This window comes from Poecile atricapillus, chromosome Z (genome assembly GCF_030490865.1).
Source record: "Poecile atricapillus isolate bPoeAtr1 chromosome Z, bPoeAtr1.hap1, whole genome shotgun sequence".
NCBI classification, from domain to species: Eukaryota; Metazoa; Chordata; class Aves; order Passeriformes; family Paridae; genus Poecile; species Poecile atricapillus.
The window spans coordinates 112,915,708-112,937,283 of record NC_081289.1 but is presented as its reverse complement, the minus strand read 5'-3'; the positions used below and the strand labels follow the sequence as shown (position 1 = coordinate 112,937,283).

Genomic DNA, 21,576 nt, shown 5'->3' with positions numbered 1-21,576 from the left:
ACTGATCTTGACACTAAATTTATAACTCTCTCTGAACAAAAAGAGAGTCACAGAAAATGCTGCAAAACTGGTAGCTGTTCTGAGTCTGGGGTGACATAAAGCATCCCACTGTGAATGATTAACTGTTCCTCATATATAAGTAATGCTATGGCCTATCTTAGTAGATTTGCATTGCTTTGAAATACTAGCATTTACTTAGGAGCAGTTTGTCTTTCAAAAAGGAAAGAAAAAAGTGTGGATGAAAACAATGGTAAAGTACAAATTTGCTACAGGCATTGGTGGTAGCACAGGAGCATTTTTTGAAATTCCCAAGCATAATGGCACATATATTTGGTTAAATTATAATGAAAAAGTTTAGGGTTTTTTAGGAAAAATACTGATTCTTTTTCTTCTAGCTCACTGTTTTAAATTTAGTGCAATCTAGAAGTGACTTAAGGATGATAGTTTCTAAATTCAATGGCATTATTTAATTCTAGGCTTTCATATCCACTGAGAGGCCAAGGCTAACAAGATAAAAAAAAAATGAACTAGATAAAGACATTAAAATCTTAAACTCGATATACAGTGACGCACTGGGTGTTCTGGTTCTGACAGTTGAAAAAAAATGAAAAATAAAAGGGAAAGAGAGACAAAGGTGACTTCTGTTTCTGTTAAAAGTAAATGAGATGAGCTTGTGTTATGATGTATTTGGGAAAAGTAGGGATTGGCCAGTCTTCACTTAGTCATCTAACTTTTTCATCTCTATTTAAGATGAGCTGAAAATAACAAGGTTTCAATAATTTTCATCATCAGATTAGATTTGTATGAAGCCACACTAAAGGAGGTTTGGTTTTCATTTTTAATACACTTCAACAAAGGAGACAAGACACAAAAGCAGTCTGTAACAATAGGACTGTTATTTTGGTATCTCAAAAAGCTGTATAGTGCTGCTGTAATGTAAATTGTGCATTAAGAACTCAGTATCAGGTGCTTATGTGGCATTTCTGATCCTTTGTAAGTGATGGAGGACCCCATTCCCCATATTCTTCGTAGATTAATATCTGTTGTTGAGATGGCAGCTGATGTGACCTAATCCACCTGTCAGTGTACATACAACTTGCACTGATGTACGTGACTGCAAAGATGATGGAGGCCTTAGGAGGTTACCACATTGTCTAGGAGTTTATTTCTATGCCCACTAGGAATTTAGATTGCAGTTTTAAATTGATTTCATAAAGGATTTTTTAATACAGCTTTTATCTTTGGCATTATTAAAATACCTAAAAATATTTTAATGACAGAAAAACTGTTAAATATTTTTATTTTATTTTTCTATACTTCTAAAGTCAATATGCTTTTTATTAATACATCGTCTCATCCATAGATAGCTAATTCCTTTATTAAACTGTATAAAAGCACTGTGATTTAGAATGGGCATCAGCTACAACTTCCAGATTGGCTTGCTGGGGGATTAGAGGAGTTGATGACTCTCCCTTTATTTTCAAGAGATTATGTGATGATTTTAACTTCTTCTTTCTTTACATACCAGTATTTAAAGCAATGTTGTCAGAATGTGGGTGACATTATTTTGCCACATGTCATCTGGGAGGCATGATGTCGTACTAGCACAATATCTGTCTGAAACTATGTAATTGAACTTCTCTTTATTACCACAGTTAAGGTTTCATGCCTCAGAATGTATACTTCATAAAAAATTCAGATTCACTGCATGCTGTACTTGAAAATGTGCATTTTCTGAAAGCGGGGGTCCTTTTATTCTGGTTCTCCTAAAACATTTAGATATTTGAAAACAAAAAACCTATTTTAACTCGTAAACAGGCTTTAAAATAGTAAAAGCAGATACCATAATACAGGTTCCTATTAGCTTTGTCAAGAGGATCCTGATGTGATATGGAATGAACTGGCTCTTTTAAAAAGGGAGCAAAAAAAGCTGCTGATTGAGAAGTGAGTTTGCTTCTTAAATGGTGTTTAAGTAAAGAAACATACTGGTTTTTTTCTGAAGTGCTTTACAGGCCATACAAGAGGAATTCCTTGCAAAATTCCATTATAAAAACATCTACCAAATGGAGAAAAGGAAAACATCAGCTCCTTTTTTTTTTTTTTTTTTTTTTTTTTCCTTCTCTCTCCCCCTTAAATCAGTGACAAGTTACAAGTTTGCTAGCACTAACAGAAACTGTATTCCATGATCTAGGGATTGTGTTAATTAATGTGGCTCTCATCTGTTGGAGGTGTCGCTCTTCATTAGCCTGTATTTTACACACTGCCGTGCTTCATTTTTGGAATGAGGTGGTGAGGGGATAACCTAGCCAGCCATCCTTGTTTGATCTCTGTGATACATACGCAATGCAGAATGCCTCAGCTCTCTTGGTTCCCTGCCCTGTCCTGCTAATCCCAGCTGAGCTCATTATGGTGTAGCCTTGCTGCTACTCCTGGAGCCAGAGCTGTCCAAGCTAATTACTGGTAGCAGCAGAACTGCCTGTTAAGGGTCTGGTGTGGATCTGCTAACATGGTCCTTGGTAGTGACCTGCAAAAAGCACGAGGGAGTTGCTCTCTTTCTTGCTGTGCACAGACTGTCCTTTGGGTTTAGTGCTGATCCCTTCACACAGCTCTTTCAGCTGTAGTAAGTGTAAAACTTGGTGAAGGAAACTCTTACTTTAGAAAACATACAGTTTGCTGCTTTGATCTCATAATTCATAGGCTATTACACTCAGCCAGGCAAAGTAAAAAAATGTCCTTTTATACTAGACAAAAGGAAGTTAGTATGGTATAATTAGCCCTTTGCTGTGATTTAACACTTTCTGTAAGTAACTATAATTTTCTGTTTTAATTTAAGAATCAAGACATCATAGAAAGTTTTATTCAGACTTCGTTTTTGTCAGCATTAAAGAAAATGTGTTTTCCCAATGGATCACAATGTAAACCCATTTTGTGTCAATATCATGAAGGTTGCTATCACAGAATTTCAACAGCAGCAAATTGGTTTGTTCTATATAAGTTGTTGTGTTGACCATAATCTCCCTTGGTGTATTATAGGCAATGTTGCCAGTAGCTGTGTTACATGGGGTATTCTTATATCTGCCAGTTAAAATTGTGTGCCTGTTCTTGTCACTTCATTGTCTTTTTTTTTTTTTTTTCTGTTTTGAAGCTACAACAACAAATTATCACATGCAATTATTTTGTGGGTTTTTATTTTTAATTTTTATGTAGGAAAGAACACTTTCTTGCCATGTAAGTAATTGCATACATGTAATTCCTCTTCCATCACTAATGAACACATTCACCATTGGCAATTACATAAGCCTTTTTTTCCACACAAAGCCATGCAAGAGAGATTGCTTATATATATTGTTCACACCTGGAAGATTGATACAGTTGGACTGCTTTTCTAGAGTTCCTGTGCAGTCCCATTTATGGGAACAGCCTTCTGTCTGGTATGTTGCAGATCATTGACCTTGACAAGACTGTAGTGAGATGGTATGAGCAAACAGCTGAGCTCTTCGAAATACAGCATTTGTAAGACAAAATGGGTTCATGAAAGTCCACATAGTAAGGGCTTAGTAAGAAGCCAGTGCAGCATTGTGTTCATTAAGGTGAACTCCTTGTGTGGATTTAGGTGCTGTTTGCTCTTACAGGCAATGCCACTTACTGTTAGTTGTAGTAAGGAAGAAATGAATGCATAATTGCAGGGTTTATATCTCTCTAATAATGACAGACTTTAAGTCATTGAAAGAAGTCACCATTTCAGGATTTCAGCTCATTTTCTTAAGAAAATTTATTGTACTTTTTGAATATGTGAATAGAGCTTTTTTTGTTAAGAACAAAAATTTTTTGTTTTTTAAATTCTGTGGATAAAGAACATGATCTATGGAGTTGGACCAGTTACTTATGTGATTAATGTTACAAGCAGTGTAAGTAAATCAGGTCAGCCCATAGGTTTTGTGAATGCACTTAATTCAAGAGAGCTTACTAATTGTTATCTATAAGTTGACATAAAACATACATAAACCAAAACCAGTGCACCTTTGCTTAAAGAAGGGTGTCTGTGTAGGGATTTTATTTTGGTTTAAGTAGTTGTAAGTTTTAAAATGTATAATTTCTCTATCTGACTAAACCAAAGAGTGAGTTTGGAATATAGGATTATTTGTTACTGCTTGCTTATGTATTTAATCTACAGGAAAGATTTTCTCTTCCATTTTCAGAGGCATAGAGCAGTGATGTAAAATGTCTTTATTATGCACATACATTAATCATGTTTTTAGCCCTCCACTGGACCTGCTCCAGGGGCTCCATAATTCCCTCCTAGTGAGGAACCCAGAAATGGGCACACAAGTCCAGATGTGGCCTCACAAAGGCTGAGCAGAGCGGCAGGATCAACCTGCTGGCGATGCTCTTCCTAATGTGCCACCAGGACACACTGCTGGCTCATGGACAGCTTGAAGGACCGAAGGACTCACAGGTACCACTCCAAAGAACTACTTCACTGCACATCCAATTGTTCTGCTACCTGATTGCCAGCTGGCTAATTTAAACTATTTCAGCACTTCCATATCAAAAGCTAGTTAGCTGGAGCATAGGGATACCCTGTCCCTTGGCCTTTATGTACAGACTTTGTAAATGTATAGATGACTGGATATAAACTATTGTGGAATCTATACAATTTCACATCTTTCATTCTGTATTATTTGTAGTCAAGCTTGTAATAGATACCAGAAACACTCAATTATTTGACAAAGAACATGCTTCAACATTAGACATGATGATGTAAGTCATCATATACAGCTAGCTGGAAATTTGTTGTCTGTGTGAGTGCTCTGTAGTTGTGCATGTCATCCATTATAAGAAGGGTGCTCTGGGTCTTTAAAGCATATGGAATCACTACAGTCTCAGTCATATCCTTCCTCTGCTGTAGCAGCTATTCAATAAAAGTTTTCTGATTAGCCTTCCATGTTTAGGTGAACAAGACCTCGTGGTTTCTGCTTTCTTTATTCCTGTGGAGTGAAAGCTACTGTTGTGTACCTGGTGTAGTGGCATGTGACAAAGTAGTTGACAGGAGCCTATCTTGGTACCAGCAACACCATGTGATGCCTCTTACTGTTTCTCACTGTCAGAATGGGTATGGTGGAGAAAAAGCTAAATTTAGTGTGCTGGAATGCTAGCAGTAAGAAGCACAAACAGAGGCTTTATTAGTTCCTTCTCTTATTGAGTGTGTGTTTTCTCCCTCCTTCTTTAGCTACAGAACCTGCTGAAAAATACAGTTTTGATAATCTTGACAGTCTCAGGCAATAGGAGAGACCTGGTCATCAAAGATTTTTATTTTTAGACGTCCATTGTTTTGCGCAACATCCAAATATCCCAGTAATTTTTTCTTTGTTCTACTCAATAGGTACAGCATGTACCAGATGAATTTGTAACAAAGTGCATTCACACTACATCAGTGTTAAAAAGTGTTACCTACACCATACAGCCCTTCTGACTTGCACGGTTTCTCTGTAAAGTAATCTTTCTGGTTCTCAGTCTTGGGAGTGCTGCAACATAGCAGACATCCTACTAATAATAACTCAAATCCAATAGCTCAGGGCAGTTGTTTACTTTTTTCTGCAGTTAGTAATTCTGTAGTTCAAAGGCATATATAGTGAAAATGATGGTGTGTATGTGTTTGTTTAGGTTAGGATAGATAAAAATCTGAAATACACCTTTCATTCTACTGAAAACAATTCCAGCCTAAATTTTACAAACGGTCTTGTAACTTCTGAGGGTTTTGACAAAGTGCATGCTTACTGACTGTATTGAATATGGCAGTGAAAATGACAGGCTCAAGTGTGAGACTGGGAAGGACTGCACTGCAAATAAATTGAAATGTAAGAAATCAGCAGTGTTTGGTGTAATGCAGAGTATAGTTTCCAAAAGATGTTTTCATAGGACCAAAGTCAGAACTGTAAATGCCACATGAACTCAGGTACATATTACATATGAACAAAATGGCCCTTCTTGTGAAGAAAATTAGTTGGATTTTTCTTTTCTAGCAAGCTTTCAGTTACATTTTCACCAAACACTATGTCAACTAACTGTTTTCCAGTGGGAAGGTTCTATCAAGGATGATGAGATTAATGCTTTTTAATTGTTCAGCTTGTCTTTAGGACATTTCTTTCCTATGTCCACCATATCTTGTAATTTACTGCATCCTAGCTGACAGACAAATTTGAGGATTTAGTGTTTTTTTTTTAATATCAAATGTGTTTGTGTTTTTCCTTTATTCTTTCATATTTAATCGGACTTGTCTTGTCTTGTACTTCAGTGCCTTCTCATATATGACAGAATTGTGTCATATTGAAAACATGAGTCATGGTGCTAACTATTTTTTTTAATAATACAGAAGCAGGTAAACACAGAATTAAAGTTGCATTAGTGATAAAAATTGGGCATTGTCAAGGAGAAAAAAATAGCAGAGAGATGGTGAAGAAAGTTAAGGTTAGCTTTCCTTTGTATTGCTTGCACAGAGCTAATGCTTGCCTCACTGTTGGATCACAGTGATTTCTGTAGATTATTTGGTTTAGAAATGAATTGTTGTACTGGTAGTAAGCACACCACCTGCAAAAAAAACTGTCTTCTTATCCCTCTGTCTGGCCTAGACAAAAGGTCTTGAGCATTTAGATGGAAATTTCTGATTTATTAGTCTACAGATACATATGCACGTATAAAAATAAAGAAGTACTGTGTCATATTAAACTGTACTGAATGTTCACAGAAGAAGCCTATGAACGTACAGTCTCTAACACCAAGGCACACTGATTGCTGCTAACATGTCAGAGTGCTATTTTAAGAAAATAAGGAATGAGTAATGAGTAACTGTCTCTACAGTGCCTTCTGTGAAAGTTCTGATATTTCTGGTAAAGGTAGCAAGGCTTGGTACATTCTGGAGATGACTTTAACATACACTGCTAATTTTCCACTTGCCTTTACATAGTACTGATTTTGGAAGGCAAATTTTCATGATTCCATGTGTCTCAGCTTTGGTAATACCATATGGAACTTCAACAACTGAACTTGGAAAATATGTAGAAACATTTATTTCAGGGAGTACAAATAATATTTTACAATGAAAGTTATTAAATGTTGTTTCTGTATTCTTGCTTTATCTCTGGAAGCCTTTCTTAAAGCATGCTGTTTTGTAATTTTAGAAAGTCAAATGCTGGTGCTTAGTGGACCTTTATTGTGACCCAGCATGATATTTGTGATAAACTACTCAGCTGTCTTTTGTTGTATGAGGCAGAATATGCATATACATGGAAAAGTTTAACCTATCTTAATGCTTTTGGATCTTTTTCTAATTTCTAAGGAATTCAGAATGCATTTTCTAAGAATTATTGTTGTATTTGCTTTTTTCAAACACAATCACTTGAGTATACACATGGAATTGTCAAAATTTTCCTAAAACTCAAATTCAGTGGAAGAAATAAATTAAGAAATTAATTTTTATCCTTTCTTTGCATTATTGGAAACCAGCTCTGTACTAACAGCAGGCTGTAGGCAAGACACTTTGGCATATTGTCATCTGAGGTTTATAAAGGTTAGAAGGACTGATTCAACAACCAAATTCTCTTGATATTCATATGATGTGTGATATGCCCTCGTACTGTGATCTCCTCTGAATTATATTGATGGCACTGGTACTTTGGTCTTGGCCCTTGAGGCTGAATCTGTTTTGAACTTAGTACAGGTACAAACACTGTTTATTGAGACTGTTCTGATGGTCTTATTTTAAAGGAATGGAAACTTGCAAATTAGAATAATAAATGTAATTCACACAATGTAACATTTATATTTTTGATAAACACTTCTTGATAAATAAGCTGGATTTTGTGCTACAGCAAGACAAATTAAAGATCGCTAAATGCTAGATAAAATGTTAGGCATCTGATTCTACCATCCTTTTGCAAACTAAAGCTTATGCTGCATGTGTGGAAACTATCCTAGTCACCAGTGCTTCATTGACTTAGGACTGACTATTAACTTGAAATATATCTCAAAAGGCACTCTTGACAACTATGACACTATTCACAATTTTGTTATGTGAACAGACATTGGACTGTTGAAGGGGGGAGTTGCTTTTATCCTTTTTTTGCTCCTGAATGTGGGTTGTAAATCAGGGAGACTTTACTTAGCAACAAAAGATATCTCTTCCTTCAATTTTCATCCATCCTACAAGTGACTGAATTGGGAAACAGGAATGATAAAGACATATTTCTGGGAAGTGGATGCACAAGTAAGATAGATAGCTTAAAGACTATATGTAGTCAAATACTTCATTTCCTTGGTTAATTAAGACTATACATTTCTTAGTGTAAACTGTAAGTTTACAGTATTTTTCCTGTAAAGGAATTCCAGTAAATCCTTCTGGATACTGTGAATAATAACAGAATGGGAGTAATGCTAGTACATTTTGCTTTACTGTTACCTTGGACGTGTTATCCTCAGACATATGTAATGCTTTTTGCTTTCTCACAGTCTATATAAAACACCTACTCCCAGGTTTGCTCTCAGTTTCCAAGGCTGTCAGTTGACACATAAATATACAGACACATGAAAAGAGCATATTTTGCCCTTACTGCAGGCAAATGTACTTGAATCATAATGCTGTAGGAAGAAAGTGACCAATTTCCGTGAGAGTAGTATTTCACCTGTAAAAGTTGGATAAAGTTTCTGCCTGGCTTGGTTCTCCTGACTTTAAGTAATTTTGGAGTAGCTGAAAGTCAAAATGAATGCTTGTATTATGACATACGAGACCATTTTTGACAGCCTCTTCCTATATTATCTGTATGGGCTTTTTACAGAAGTATGTGTAACGTGCATGTGTGTTCTACCCTAGTTTTATAGAGCAGAATTTTTACCCTTCTAAAAATTAGAAGACTAAAGAACAGAAAGTGCAATTCAGCTTTGCTTACCTAGATGTTCCTCTGTTGATGTGCTGTCTTTCTTCTCGAGCACCTTTCTTTTCTGAGGGGAAGAAAACAGATCTACTTCTGCTGTCCTGTTTTCCTTGCAAGGATTATTAGGCTGTTTAACTTAAGCTCTGGATAAGAAAAAAAATTCTTTGACACTGTTGACCCAGTGTCTTTAGAACTTACTTTTTTGGTTACTGTAATAAACAATGCTGCTGTCCCTTTTTAAAGGGCTGTGATAAAGAGCATGCAAAGCTTGGTCAGCACTCTTCTTCTGTCTGATTTTTTCTTAATTTGGCTTTCTGGTCTTTAGCAGTCTTCCATGACTCTGGAGGAAAACATTTGAAAAGACAGTAGTTAACCTCATGCACTCAGAGGAAGGCTTCCCTGACTGCTGCAGCTCCTGGACTAGCCCCCTGATATCTGTCCATACCAGCAACAATATGCATTAGGAGATTGTGGTTGGTTGTGCTTATTTCTCCAAAGAGTCATCCTGCTGCAGTCTTTACAACATGTAATCCTTGGGAAGGAGTCGGTTTCCTCAGTGGGTTATTCCATTTTATGTATTCAGCTCTATTAGAAATTAGATTCTCTGCATGGTTTTATTTTCCAGATAAGATTCCCTGGGACAAGTGGGAAAAATGTCTTATTGTTTGTTTGGATGTTTATTTTAGACTGCCATGAGCCTGCTCTCTTAATTCCTTTTATCTGTATGCAGGGGAGTGTAGAAGTCTCCTGCTTGTCTTACCTGTGAATGCTGAAAGCTGCTGATGAGCAATGGCTGACTTATGGGATGTGTATTACTCAGGAGGCAGTTGTTTGCTAGAGGACTAACTAGAGTCTTCTGGCAATGGGTTAACCCAGGGTCAGCCACTCTGGAGGGAAGGAGCCCTTTAAACTCATAAGTGCAGAGAGAAAGTTTATGCTATAGTTCAGGCTGTCTTTCTAAATTACCTTTTCTTTAATGCATTGAGACCCAAGTGCACATGTGTACATGTACCTTAGATTTGGAGCTGTGTGAGAGCTCCTGATGGTATCTTTAGAACTGCTGACAATTAAAAATGATGAGTACTAGGATATTTTGTTCTAGCAGGAGAGTCTGTTTTGCAGAAACCTTGCTTATATGCAGATGGTGGGAGCATTTCTTCTATTCTAATAACTTGATAAGTAAGCAACTGTTACAAAGAATTTCTTGCTGATGCCTAGCTAAAATTTAAAATAAATTGGAAGTAATTCTTTTAGCATAACTGATTCTCTAGCATAGTTTTTAATATGCTACTTCTTCATGTATTCCAAAGGGGTGAGTATTAAAAAAAAAAAAAAAAACCAACCCTAAAAAAAGGAGGAGTAATAAAGTATATATATTATGAAAAATAGAGCCCAGAATATTGTATCGTACTGAAAAACAGCAGATTCTGTAATTGTGGGTCAATATCAGTACCCTGAAAAATGCATGCAATACCAACATAAACTATTACCTGTATATATATAATATAAATGTATAATATATATGTATAAATATAAATGTATATATGTATATAATACAAATTATTACACAAATCTATTACCATAGATTTGATCTCTCTTGATTTCTGAATATCATTGTTTTAATACTGGCAAATGAGACTGTGGCAAAGTTGAAGGATAGAAACGGAGTATTTGTACACCTTCCTGCTCTTGATGGTGCATTTTCTGTATGTGCTACAAATAAGAAGAATGACTTTTCATTAAGTTAATTATAGTAAAAAAAGGACTTTGAGGTTGTTCTCCGGATGTAAAAACACGATTAGAATTCTGACCCGCCGTATTAGAAGATCCTGATAGTGTTCTAGGAAATGCGAGTAGATTCCTGCTAATTTAAGATGCTTATTCCTCTCAAATCAAGGACTCAGTGTCTCTTCTTTGGAGCTGGAAATTAGTCTCTGACAACCTAGTCTAGAGTATCTAGGATTGCTGCTGCACTCTTTCTTGTCAACAAAGCAATCTTCAAAAATACTTTGGAGTAGATTACCTTGTCAGAAGGTCAGCTTGTTTAGGAAGCAGATAAGAAAATGCTTACTGTTGACAAAGACTTACTGAGGAAATACACTAAAATCTACCCAATATACTTACAAGCAGCATAACCTCTTTTTGCAGGAGACTCAAGGCCATTAAGCAGTTTCAGGCGTGCATAAAGCTGAAAATTGGTACACTGGTTTCTAGGTTTTGTATGGCTTTAAGTCACTTTTCCTCCATCTAATGGGCTATCATTTAAACTTGGCAATGCTGCTAGAAAGTACAACATGTGAGTATAAATAAGAGCAAGACGTTTTTTCTAGAAGAAGTCATAAATTCTGGACTTTTTTCAGTCTGCTAGTTTTTATTACTCTTTCAACTGCATTTCAAAGCTAGTATTTTCTTTTTTGTTTTTTTTCCCTATCTTTTTAAAAGCTGAAAAGTCTGTGTGGGATCTGAATAGTTATTTCAAAGACCATTTTCAATTTATCTTATAGACAGACATAGGATTAGTGTAGTCCTAAAATTAGAAATAATAGTCATGTATGTTACTCATAATTCCATAACCTTCATTATTGGTAAATTTGGTACATTGTTACTGCAAATTTTCAGGATATATTTTCCAGTTATACAGTCTTCTTTAAGACTCCCTAAACCTTAAGTATAAACTAATCAGGACTGTAAAGACTCCCACAGTGCAATCAGAAAAGAGTTGTTTGACATGATTTGAAAATGTTTTAAATCTTCTTTTAAAAAACCAACCCATAGTGATCAAAATAAACCTATGAAAAAAGTGCATCTAGATACAGGCCAAGCGATAATTGCAATTTCAAGCTTGCAAGCTTTCAGAAATATCTCACTGTGTTAGCATTAACACTGCAGATTTGAGTTTAGACTTAAAGAAACTTTATAGACGTTTAACTCAGTGGTTGCTTATTTTCTTTTGTTTTGAATTGCTGATATATATTCTAGGTAATGAATCTCCTGCCTGACGTTATTTTTGTTACTTGTGTAAATTTACAGAGACAATTCTGAACAGTTTTTGTTTTACTTTAAAAACCCATTCAAATTTAGTTAGATTTTTTTTCTATTTTTTCCATCAATTTATTAATGGATAAGAGCTTATTTACAGAATTCTGGCTTTTCAACACCCTGCAAGATTTCACCTACTCCCTATATCAATAAAATGATTGTGTAAGTTTTCAAAATAGTTCACAGTATCTGGTAAACATTTGTCTAAAGTTTGTATCTGGTATCTATTATTTTAAAATATATACCGTTATTTTTTAAAATAGACTTCCATTTTTAAAAGCTGAGTTAAATAATAGAATGAGTACACAACACAGAAATGTGACAAAGACAATAAAATGCTGTAGTAGTCTTTGACTGTGTCATGAGACAAACTGTGAAAATGTGGATTTATGAGATGGATGTGACCAGTTAATATTCACTCTTAGGTTGCTTTGTCTTTTTTTTTTGACTTGCATATTTTCGTTGTATTCAAACCCAATCATTCATTCTTTTATTATACTTCAAAGGTTTATCTTTGAGTCTACAGAACAAACTTCTTTCCATAGAAAACTTTTTTGTTTGCCTACTGTGAAAACCACAGACTTCATTTTGAGTTCTAAACTGCTGTATGTATTTCAGTTTAGAACTTGTCTGGTTTTGCGGTGTTGTGTATGGTTTGCTTTGCAATACTTGAGTACCTACAAGTACTATATTCTTCCTTTTGTATGGTGGTTTAATCTTTAAATGAACTTTAGTTTCTAGTTCCTCCTCATTTCTTGTAAAATGCTTAAGAGTTTGAGGGGTTTTAATACTGTTTAGTAGGCATAATTTTGAGATTGCATTTTTCAGATGCTGACAAAAATAACACTAATACTAGTCACAGAATTTTAAAATTTCAATTTTAAAAGGACAGAAAATTTGTTTTCCTCAAAAAACACTGATTTATGAATTTCATACACTGTATGTATTTCCTTGCTCAAGCAGAAAGATGAAGAAGAACTAAAGAAGAGAATTTTTAACTTTGTGAAAAATAGAACTAAAATGCATTCTGCATGTCAACTGATACACTGTCATTAGGAGACTTGTGAAAGGGTGAACTGAAAGCATCCTCCATGTTTGATGTTACTGCTTGCCAAGGCAGACAGTTGACTGCAAATTTTTGTAGGTTTATGCTTCTCCTGCAGTTCCTTGAAACACTCATTGCTGAATTTCTCTTCGGGGAAAGAAAGTTGTGCTCAAATACTTGTGCCACTTAGTAATATAATTGGAAGTAAGAAATGTACTGAACCTAATCTGTAATATAAGCTTACAATTTCTTTCACTTCATTTAGTGACTACTGGATTTTTTAAGAGAAAAAAGTATTTGATATCTGGTATAAAAGTTTATATTACACTTTTTATTTTTTCTTTTTTAAAATCAAGCTTGTAGTTACAGTAATTGTAGAATGTGAAACCACAGCCATCACTGCCCAGAAAGCCATCTCCGACTTCCAAGGATTCGGGCGAACATGCAGACAGCAGGTGGGCACTCACACGCATTCCAGATAGGAATAATAGGCCATCAGGGAAAGAGCTGGAAGGATCTTTGTGTAGTGTTCTAGCAAAGGTTTTATTGCCGGATAGTCCAGGGATGAAGACCCTGGATAACCGTGGGAACTGGGTTAAATATGGTGTGCGAGTGGGCGGAGCGTGAGATGGAGAGCCAATGTGTGTGTAAGGGCTTAGGGGGTGGTACCAGGGCAGGGAAAGGAGCAACAGCCAACAGGGTGTGAGGGCGGAGAGACAGGGATGTGGAGTGGAGAAGTGGGAATGGGAAGTCAGTGGGGAACTGAGAACTGAGAACATGCTGGAACTGGGGAAGGCGCTAAAGGGTGACATAACTTGGATGATTTACATAACAAACAAGAAACTTTGGGGGAGAAGCCTTCTGAGTCCTTCACCTCACCAAGTGGCGAGGTAACGCAGGAGTCTGAGGTGCTGATTTCCAGGTAACTCTTTTGGTATCTCTCCAACAGGCTCCATAGCCTCCACAGATAGGATAGGATAGGATGACAGTAACTGGTTCAAAAAGGGAGGCTGTATCTGTTTTACCTTCCCAAGATCAAGAAAATTAAACTCAGGATGTGGGTAGCAGTCCCCACAGTGGCATGCAGCTTATTCAGTTTGGTGTAGTGTGATATGTATGATTTTCTACATATAAGACATTTTATTTGGTCAGCCACAAAGAGTACAACTCTAGAGAAAGAAGAAAACACCAGAAAGAATTGAGTATCTTAAATGAGACCATCAGTGAAATATAAGACCTGCCTTCTAACTGATGTGATAATAGCCTCTTGCACCAAGAATGTCCTGCAATCCTTTAAAGGATAGAAGGAAGTGGGAATTGGTAGTCAGAAGTTTTCTTCCATCCTGTCATCATAAAACATATGTATAATCTCTGGCCATTCTGATGCCCCTTTGCTATACTTAATCTATTTAGGTAAGTGTCTTTCTTGGACAAGCCTGAAACAAGGCACAGCCACATGTGCCGTCTCAGAAATGCTGAGTAGAATCAATTCTGTAAATTGACTGACTGCTGCCTATGCAGCTAGCATGTTGTTAGCCTTCATCATAAAGGCATGTCACTGCTAATGTTCATCATATTGGTTCAAAGGACATAATTTCTTTTCTGCAAAGCTGCTCTTGAGCCAATTGGTCTTTTAGCATGTCCTCTTTCAAACAGTTTTTGTAACAGGACTTTGCCTTAAGTGAACTTCATGAAGTTCCCACCAGCCAGTTTTTTTCTTCCTATGAAGTCTCAATTAGCAGTGGTCCTGTCCTCTACTTAGCCCTCGGTTGCTTCCCTCAGTGTTATATCTTTTGTGGACTTGATATGAGGCACCTAACACATCTTTGAGGTTGTTAATAAAGACAGTAAACAGTACTGGCTCTATAGTGGATCCCTGAGGAAAGCTTACAATTGCTAGCTGCCAGTTGTACTCCATATGACATATCATCACCCCTTCAACCTAATATTTCAGCCAGTTTTACAGACACCTTATCTAATTTTCAATTCAGGTCTCAAATCTTAGGCATTAAGATGAGACACTGTCTCAAATACCTTGCCAAATTCAAGCTGTAAACTCTTGCCTGCTCTCCCTTTATTCTTACAGTCATTCATCTCTTACAGTTTCAGTAAGGTTGGTAAAGCAAGATTTTTCCATGGTAAATGTGTGCTAGATGTTTTCAATCACTTTGTCTATTAGGTAAATGGACATTATTTCCAGGATGATTTGCTCTGTGACTTTTCCAGGGAAAGAAGGAAGGCCTATATTGGGTTTATGTATTGTTTTATGTATATTTATTGTTTTATGTATTTGTTTTAATTTAAATAATATCAGAAAAGAGTGGACCAAATCAATTGGCCTAGGGATAGTCCCTTTCCAGTAAGGAAACATAAAAATGAAGCAACTAGTCAAAAAATCATCAACCCTTGAAGACTGGAAGCAGTACAGAAACATTGGTTGGAGACTGTTAAGAAATATACCGAAACCCATCTGAAATACATGCTACAGTTTTAAAAAAATGAAAATAAAATAGTTGCAAACCATCCCCTGCCCCCAAAGAGTCTTAAGGAGCTCTCTAGAGACTGCAGAAGCTTTTATGCCCCTTATATGGAAAAGGTCAGCATTTGAAACTTAAGCTTGCATTGCTGAGAAACAGGTAGGACCAATAAACAGAGAAAGGACAAATGCAGGTGGGAAGTTGAGAACCTTAAAAAGGCTTCTGAAGATTGGTTTTCAAAGGTGCTTAAGCTATCGCAGCAAAGTTTTACTTAAATAGAGTGAAAAAGAAGACAATAAGGAAATTCATAGGTTTTCTTAATGATAGCAGTGTAACAGTCTTTTTCCTTGGTCAGGTTCTGATATTAGATGATTGTTAAGATGTCTTTCAACCCCAGCTTGCTCTGATTGTATGTTTCCATGCTAATGATGATTAGAAGATGACAACGACTTGTGTAAGCTTTGCAGCAGATAGATCAAAGGCGTAAGACCTATTTGAAGTATCTGTACAGCAATTATGAGGTCAAGTAGAGTAGTTACTCGTAAATATATTGAAGTTAATATTCTTCACACACAGAGGTGTGAAGAAACTGAAGTCTGAAATTACTCTAACCCTACTGTTAACAGCCAATGTGCCAATGGACTGGCAGGTTGCCACTGTAACTCCCATCTACAGAATAGGCTCCAGAGGGAGCTGCAGACCAGTGAGCCTGTCTGCTTCCATACTTTGAGGATGACAGTCAGTCTTTAGGAAAAAGAGGATGAAAGGGAGAAAGTGAAAAAAAAAACGAACAAAAAACAACCAAACAATCAACAAAAACTGTAGAGAGAAATATCACTAAGCATAAATCAACAGAGTTTTGTTGGGGAAGCATTAATGTGACTCCTGTAAATCCTGCTTCATTAACCTGCTGGAACTGTAGAAAGGTGACAGTAGCTGTGTGGTAATAGTAACCTGATCTGTAGTTTTTCAGTTGCCTCTAACAAGCCTTCACATGAAAAGTTATAAAGAATTTTTTTTTTTTTCTTTTTCTGTGGGATTAGTAGAAAGGTCCTTTTAGCAACTGGGAACCAGTTAAAGCAGAAGAAATAAACAGTAGTGCCTGTGTGCTACTTCCAGGGTGAAAAGTTGGAATCACGCTGCAGAAACTGTTCAGCTTCCACTCTTTCTTGAGTAGCATTTGCTTTTGTCTCTGTTGGAGACATAGTACTACTGATGGTTGGACTTTGCACTGGGCTAACCCATTTAAGCATTTCTAGCATTCACAGAAACCACTCATTGACTTGGATGGGTTGAATCTTGCATTGCGCATTGTAATTTTTGGTTCGGACTTGACTAAAATTTTTTCCAGATATAGATATATGCTAACTTCAGTTGGAGATTATTTCATAGATAAATGAATTTATTTGGAGCCACATCAGTTATTCTGACTATAAATTTCCACTTAATTTATTTAATATAATTAGTTTACTTCTGCACATCTTCCATCAGCTGAAAGAAAAAAAAATACCTGCAGAAGTTTACACTTAAAAATCTTGTACAATCACTATTGCATGCTTGTCAACTAGTGTCTACAGAGGCAGTATATATGTTCATAAACGTATTTATTAAGATAATGTTTTTAAAGTTGAAAAGTAACTTGTTCAGAAGATAGAGATTCAAGCAGGAAGCATGTCATATTGATTTCAGTCTTTAATTACATAAACAATGTATTTTCAAGGAAATATTTTGCCATTCAGTGCAAAAAGCTAACATGCTGTGAAGAGTTAAGACAATGTGGAGACAAAAGCCACTGTAGTCTGTGTAATAGAAACTGATAATGACTGAGTTTTGGAGAATGAAAGAACAGCAAAAAAAATCAACCTGTGAACGCAGATCAGGGATCCCAAAATTAGCTGGATTTCTTATGTGTCATGCAAAGTAAGTTACTTCAACTTTCCATTTATAATTTTCTCCGTAATTCATGTTTTACAGCTGAGTCAGAGGTGCATTTGACTTACAACGTGCTTTAACATACCGTGCATACCAAAAGACTTACTTTTTTAAGTCCTTTCCTTAAGTTAGCAAATATTTTGGCCAGATCTTTTTTGAGCCCTATTTCAGATGGCAAAGTAGGGTAAAGCATAAATTTCCTGTGAAACAGGTGCTGCTGTTCAGAGTACAACTGAAATAAGTGAGAGCATTAGCAGTCAAAGTTTCACAACACAGCTAGAATAATGTGTATTTGTGCATGAAATGAATTTATATTTTAAGCAAAAGCTGCCTATTACTTTGTTCTGTGTGCTGTATGATCTTTGGCTGAAACAGGTGGGGGTTTTATTGCTGAAATAGTGTACAGCTATATAGATTGAGAATGTGTCAGAAAACAAATATAAATAAACAATTTAATAATAATTTAAGTTAATGTCTTTCTAGCATTTCCTAATTTGACTTTGAAACTTTAGTATTGGTATCCTGGCAACTTTATTTGCATGTAGTTTTATTAATTGAAAAAAGAGGAATTCAATTTGTGCAGACCTTAGCTGGTTTATATTACAGACTAAACTATGGTAGTAATATAGCAGTCCATCAGGGCTGGGAAATGGGAGGAATGGTTCTGTTAATAAGTTTCTTGAATAGTTGTTGGATCATAAGATGTATCTTCACAAGTTTGGCTGGAAGTTTCCCCTGAGACAGAGTATTTATCTGCCTCTCAAAAGGATTCTACCTCTTACTGGTCTTTTAATCTCAAACATTTACCTGCCTAAAAAAGACGAGCTGAAACTTCTTAGTGTATGTTACAATCAGCATTGTGTCTGAATTTTGGGAATTCAGATGATTTACGCATTTTAAAAAGCTGTTGTACAAAGGCCTCCTTATCTCTGAAGTAATTCTAAGTGTTGTCAAATTAGAACTAATTCCTGGGTGTTGACAACTTTATTCCACTAATACATTGGTATAGGTTTCATTTAATTTTTAAAATTATTTTAGTGGCATCTGTGTGATTGTACTTATGTTTTTATTTCCTTTTTTATAGGCTGAATCTTGATGAAGAGTTTTATCAGATGAAAATACACCAATTTGTGAGTAACTTCAGAGTCAAGGAATTATGCTTACAGCAAAAAAAGGGAAGGTATAGCATTTTATATCTGTAAATGTAGTTTTAGTGGGTTGAGCCTGGCTGAATGCCAGGTATGTACCAAAGCCTCTCTATCACTTCCCTCCACAGTTGGACAGGGGAGAGAAAATATAATGAATGGTTCATGAATTGAGATAAGGACAGAGAGAGATCACTCACCAAGCACTGTCATGGGCAAAACAGACTCAGCTTCAGGATATTAATTGCATTTATTACTAAAAAATCAATTGAGAAGTACAAATTAATATTAAAAACACCTTCCTCTCATCCCTCCCTATTTTCCCAGCTCTACCTCCTTCCCCCCAGCAGCAAATGGAGACAGGGAATGGGGGGTAGGGTCAGTTCATCACATGCTGTTTCTCCCACTGCTCAGGGAGAGGAGTCCTTCCCCTGCTCCAGCATGGGGTCCCTTCCACAGGAGACAGTTTTCCATGAACTTCTCCAGTGTGAGTCCATGCCATGGCAACAATCCTCCACAAACTGCTGCCAGGTGGGTCACTCTTGCATGGGGTGCAGTCCTTCAAGGACAGGCTGCTCCAGCGTGGGTCCCCCGTGGGATCACAAGTCCTACCAGGAAATCTGCTCCGGTGTGGGCTCCTCTCTCCCCAGGTCTGCAGGTCCCTGCCTGGAGCCTGCTCCAGCACAGGCCTCCCACGGGGTCACAGCCTCCTCTCAGGAATTCCCTTGCTCTGGGCTGGGTCTCCTCTTCAGGTGGATCTCTGCATCCCTGTGATCCTCCTGGGCTGCAGCTGCTTCACCATGGTCTGCACCACGGGCTGCAGGGGAATCTGAGCTCCAGCACCTGCTGGAGCATCTCCTGTTCCTCCTTCTGCACTGACCTTGGTGTCTGCAGAGTTGTTCCTCTCACATGTTCTCTCTCTGCTCTTCTCTGGCCACAAGTACATCTGTGCAATTACTTTTTTCCTTCTTAGGTCTGTTACTGTGTTACTGTCAACTCTGATTGGTCCAACCTTGGTCAGTGCCAGGGATTGGCTCTGCTGGACGTGGAAGAAGCTTCTGGCAGCTTCTCACAGAAGCCACTCCTGTAGGCCCTCCTACTACCAAAACCTGGCCACTGAAACCCAGTACAGTAGTCTGTCAGAATACTAATTATTTATATAAAGTTATTTTCCCTCCAAAGACTGATTGTCTTTTTCATGAATGTGTATTATGTAATCATATGGCCATTCACCTGATTTGAAGTATGTTTGCTTATTAGTTGTCTACACATCTATTAAATCAATGACAATTTATATGAGTATATATGCTAATGTATTTGCAACTAATGCATATATTCTACCTATTTATGAAATATAGTGATATAGAAATTTCATGCTTATTCAGATGTCTGTTTTAATTCTAGTCTCACAAAGTATGTGAATTTATAAGTAAATCAAAATGGTGAATGGTCAAGAATTGATCATGAGTGTCTTATATTTTATAATCTTTACAGTAGTTAATGGTTCTGTAAAGATGAGTCTTTGTCAGTCAGATAGGTAATATATTACCACTGCCTCTCCATCACTCCTCTGATTTTTTGTATTATTAGCTGTTCCTGAATGGTCTGGGAGAAATATTCAGGAGTACATAATTACACTCCAGTAGGGTATTGCATCTGCAGTGAATTCTTCATGCACACTATTGTGCAAAGTAAGTACGTAGGAGACTTGCAGAAGTCCTCTACACATTCTTAGCAATAAAGTCTTACCAATCTTTATTGCAGTTTTTTTCTGGTGGCTGTTTTCTCTATTTTGTGGTAATGTTGACCACTTGAATGAAAAAATACAGATTTTTTTCCTTCATTTTAAAATTGTGTCTTTAAAAATAAGTGGAAGTATCAAGCTGCTGAAAACTGAAAGTTACCTTTTTCTTTTGTACTACTTCTTATGTTCTATGTTCATAGCTGCAGAACTGAAGGTTTAAATGCTGATTTTAAAAATCATTTCTTTGTTTTTTTCCAATGAAGTTAGTCTTTGCAGAGAGAGAAGGGGAGAGATAAACAGTGGTGAGAAGGTCCTGGTGAGCAATGTCCAGACTTTTCCAAAAACCAGTCAGATATCCAGAAATGCCTGTTCTTGAAATGTTTAGTGCTTTAACAATTTGTATTTTCTTCCGTCTTTTTTCATTATGTTTTCAAGTTAACATATTGTCTTTTAAAAGTTTGTGGGTGGATGCACACTTCTGGTTTGGTAATTAGTATGATGATTAGCTATTCTTTTGTTGGCAGCGAGAAAAATGTTTAAACTACTGGTGAAGTGTTCTAGGCAAATTTTATTTACCTTTTCCAGTCTGTATTGTTATAGGTATCATTTAAATGAAAAGGAAATGGCTGATAAGATTCAAATCTAAAGATACTTATTAAGCAAAATTTTCCTGTTAGCACAGAACACTGAGGTGATTTTAGCTGTTTCCAAACTTTTACCAATTGAAGTGTGAAAAAATAGTTGCTCATAAGGTCTATAAAAAGTAATTTCCTTATTGTTCCCCTTGAAAATCAAAGGGAGTTGCAGTTTTGACACATGTATTGTTTGAGATTTTCTAGAAGGTTGCACCACAATGGCTGAATCTGGATGTCCATCTTTGAGCATAAATGAGTGTAGTATTATAAATCCTTGCTCATGTGCTCAGGAAGTGCATACACCTTCTGCCTTAAAAAGTGTTAAATGCTTTCTTCCTAAATAAAAATACAGCCTCATGTCTGTTACCAGTGATTTGTTGGGAGTCCAAACTTGATATGGTCTGAATACACTTTGTTCATAATTTCAGTATATTTTATTTTATAAAAGGAAACCTGACATAGTTTTCCTCAGTTTATCGATGATTTTGGAATTCACTTTTGCCTCAGCAGATAGATACCTGCTTTCATCAGGCATTCTAATATCAAGGGATAAAATCTGTAAAAAGAGACTGAGATTTCCTGTGTTAAAATTGTCTGTCTTTATTGGATATCAATTGTGTTTGTCAGGAAGA

At 36.5% G+C, this 21,576-nt stretch overlaps 1 protein-coding gene across 1 annotated transcript in view; it reads left to right on the top strand.

Moving 5' to 3' along the window:
• CNTLN (centlein) overlaps positions 1–21,576 on the top strand; it is a 192,699-nt gene that overhangs the window by 101,606 nt on the left and 69,517 nt on the right. Inside the window, 2 exon segments of the mRNA XM_058825890.1 lie at positions 1,819–1,944; positions 18,505–18,554. Coding sequence (XP_058681873.1) covers positions 1,819–1,944; positions 18,505–18,554 — 176 coding nt within the window.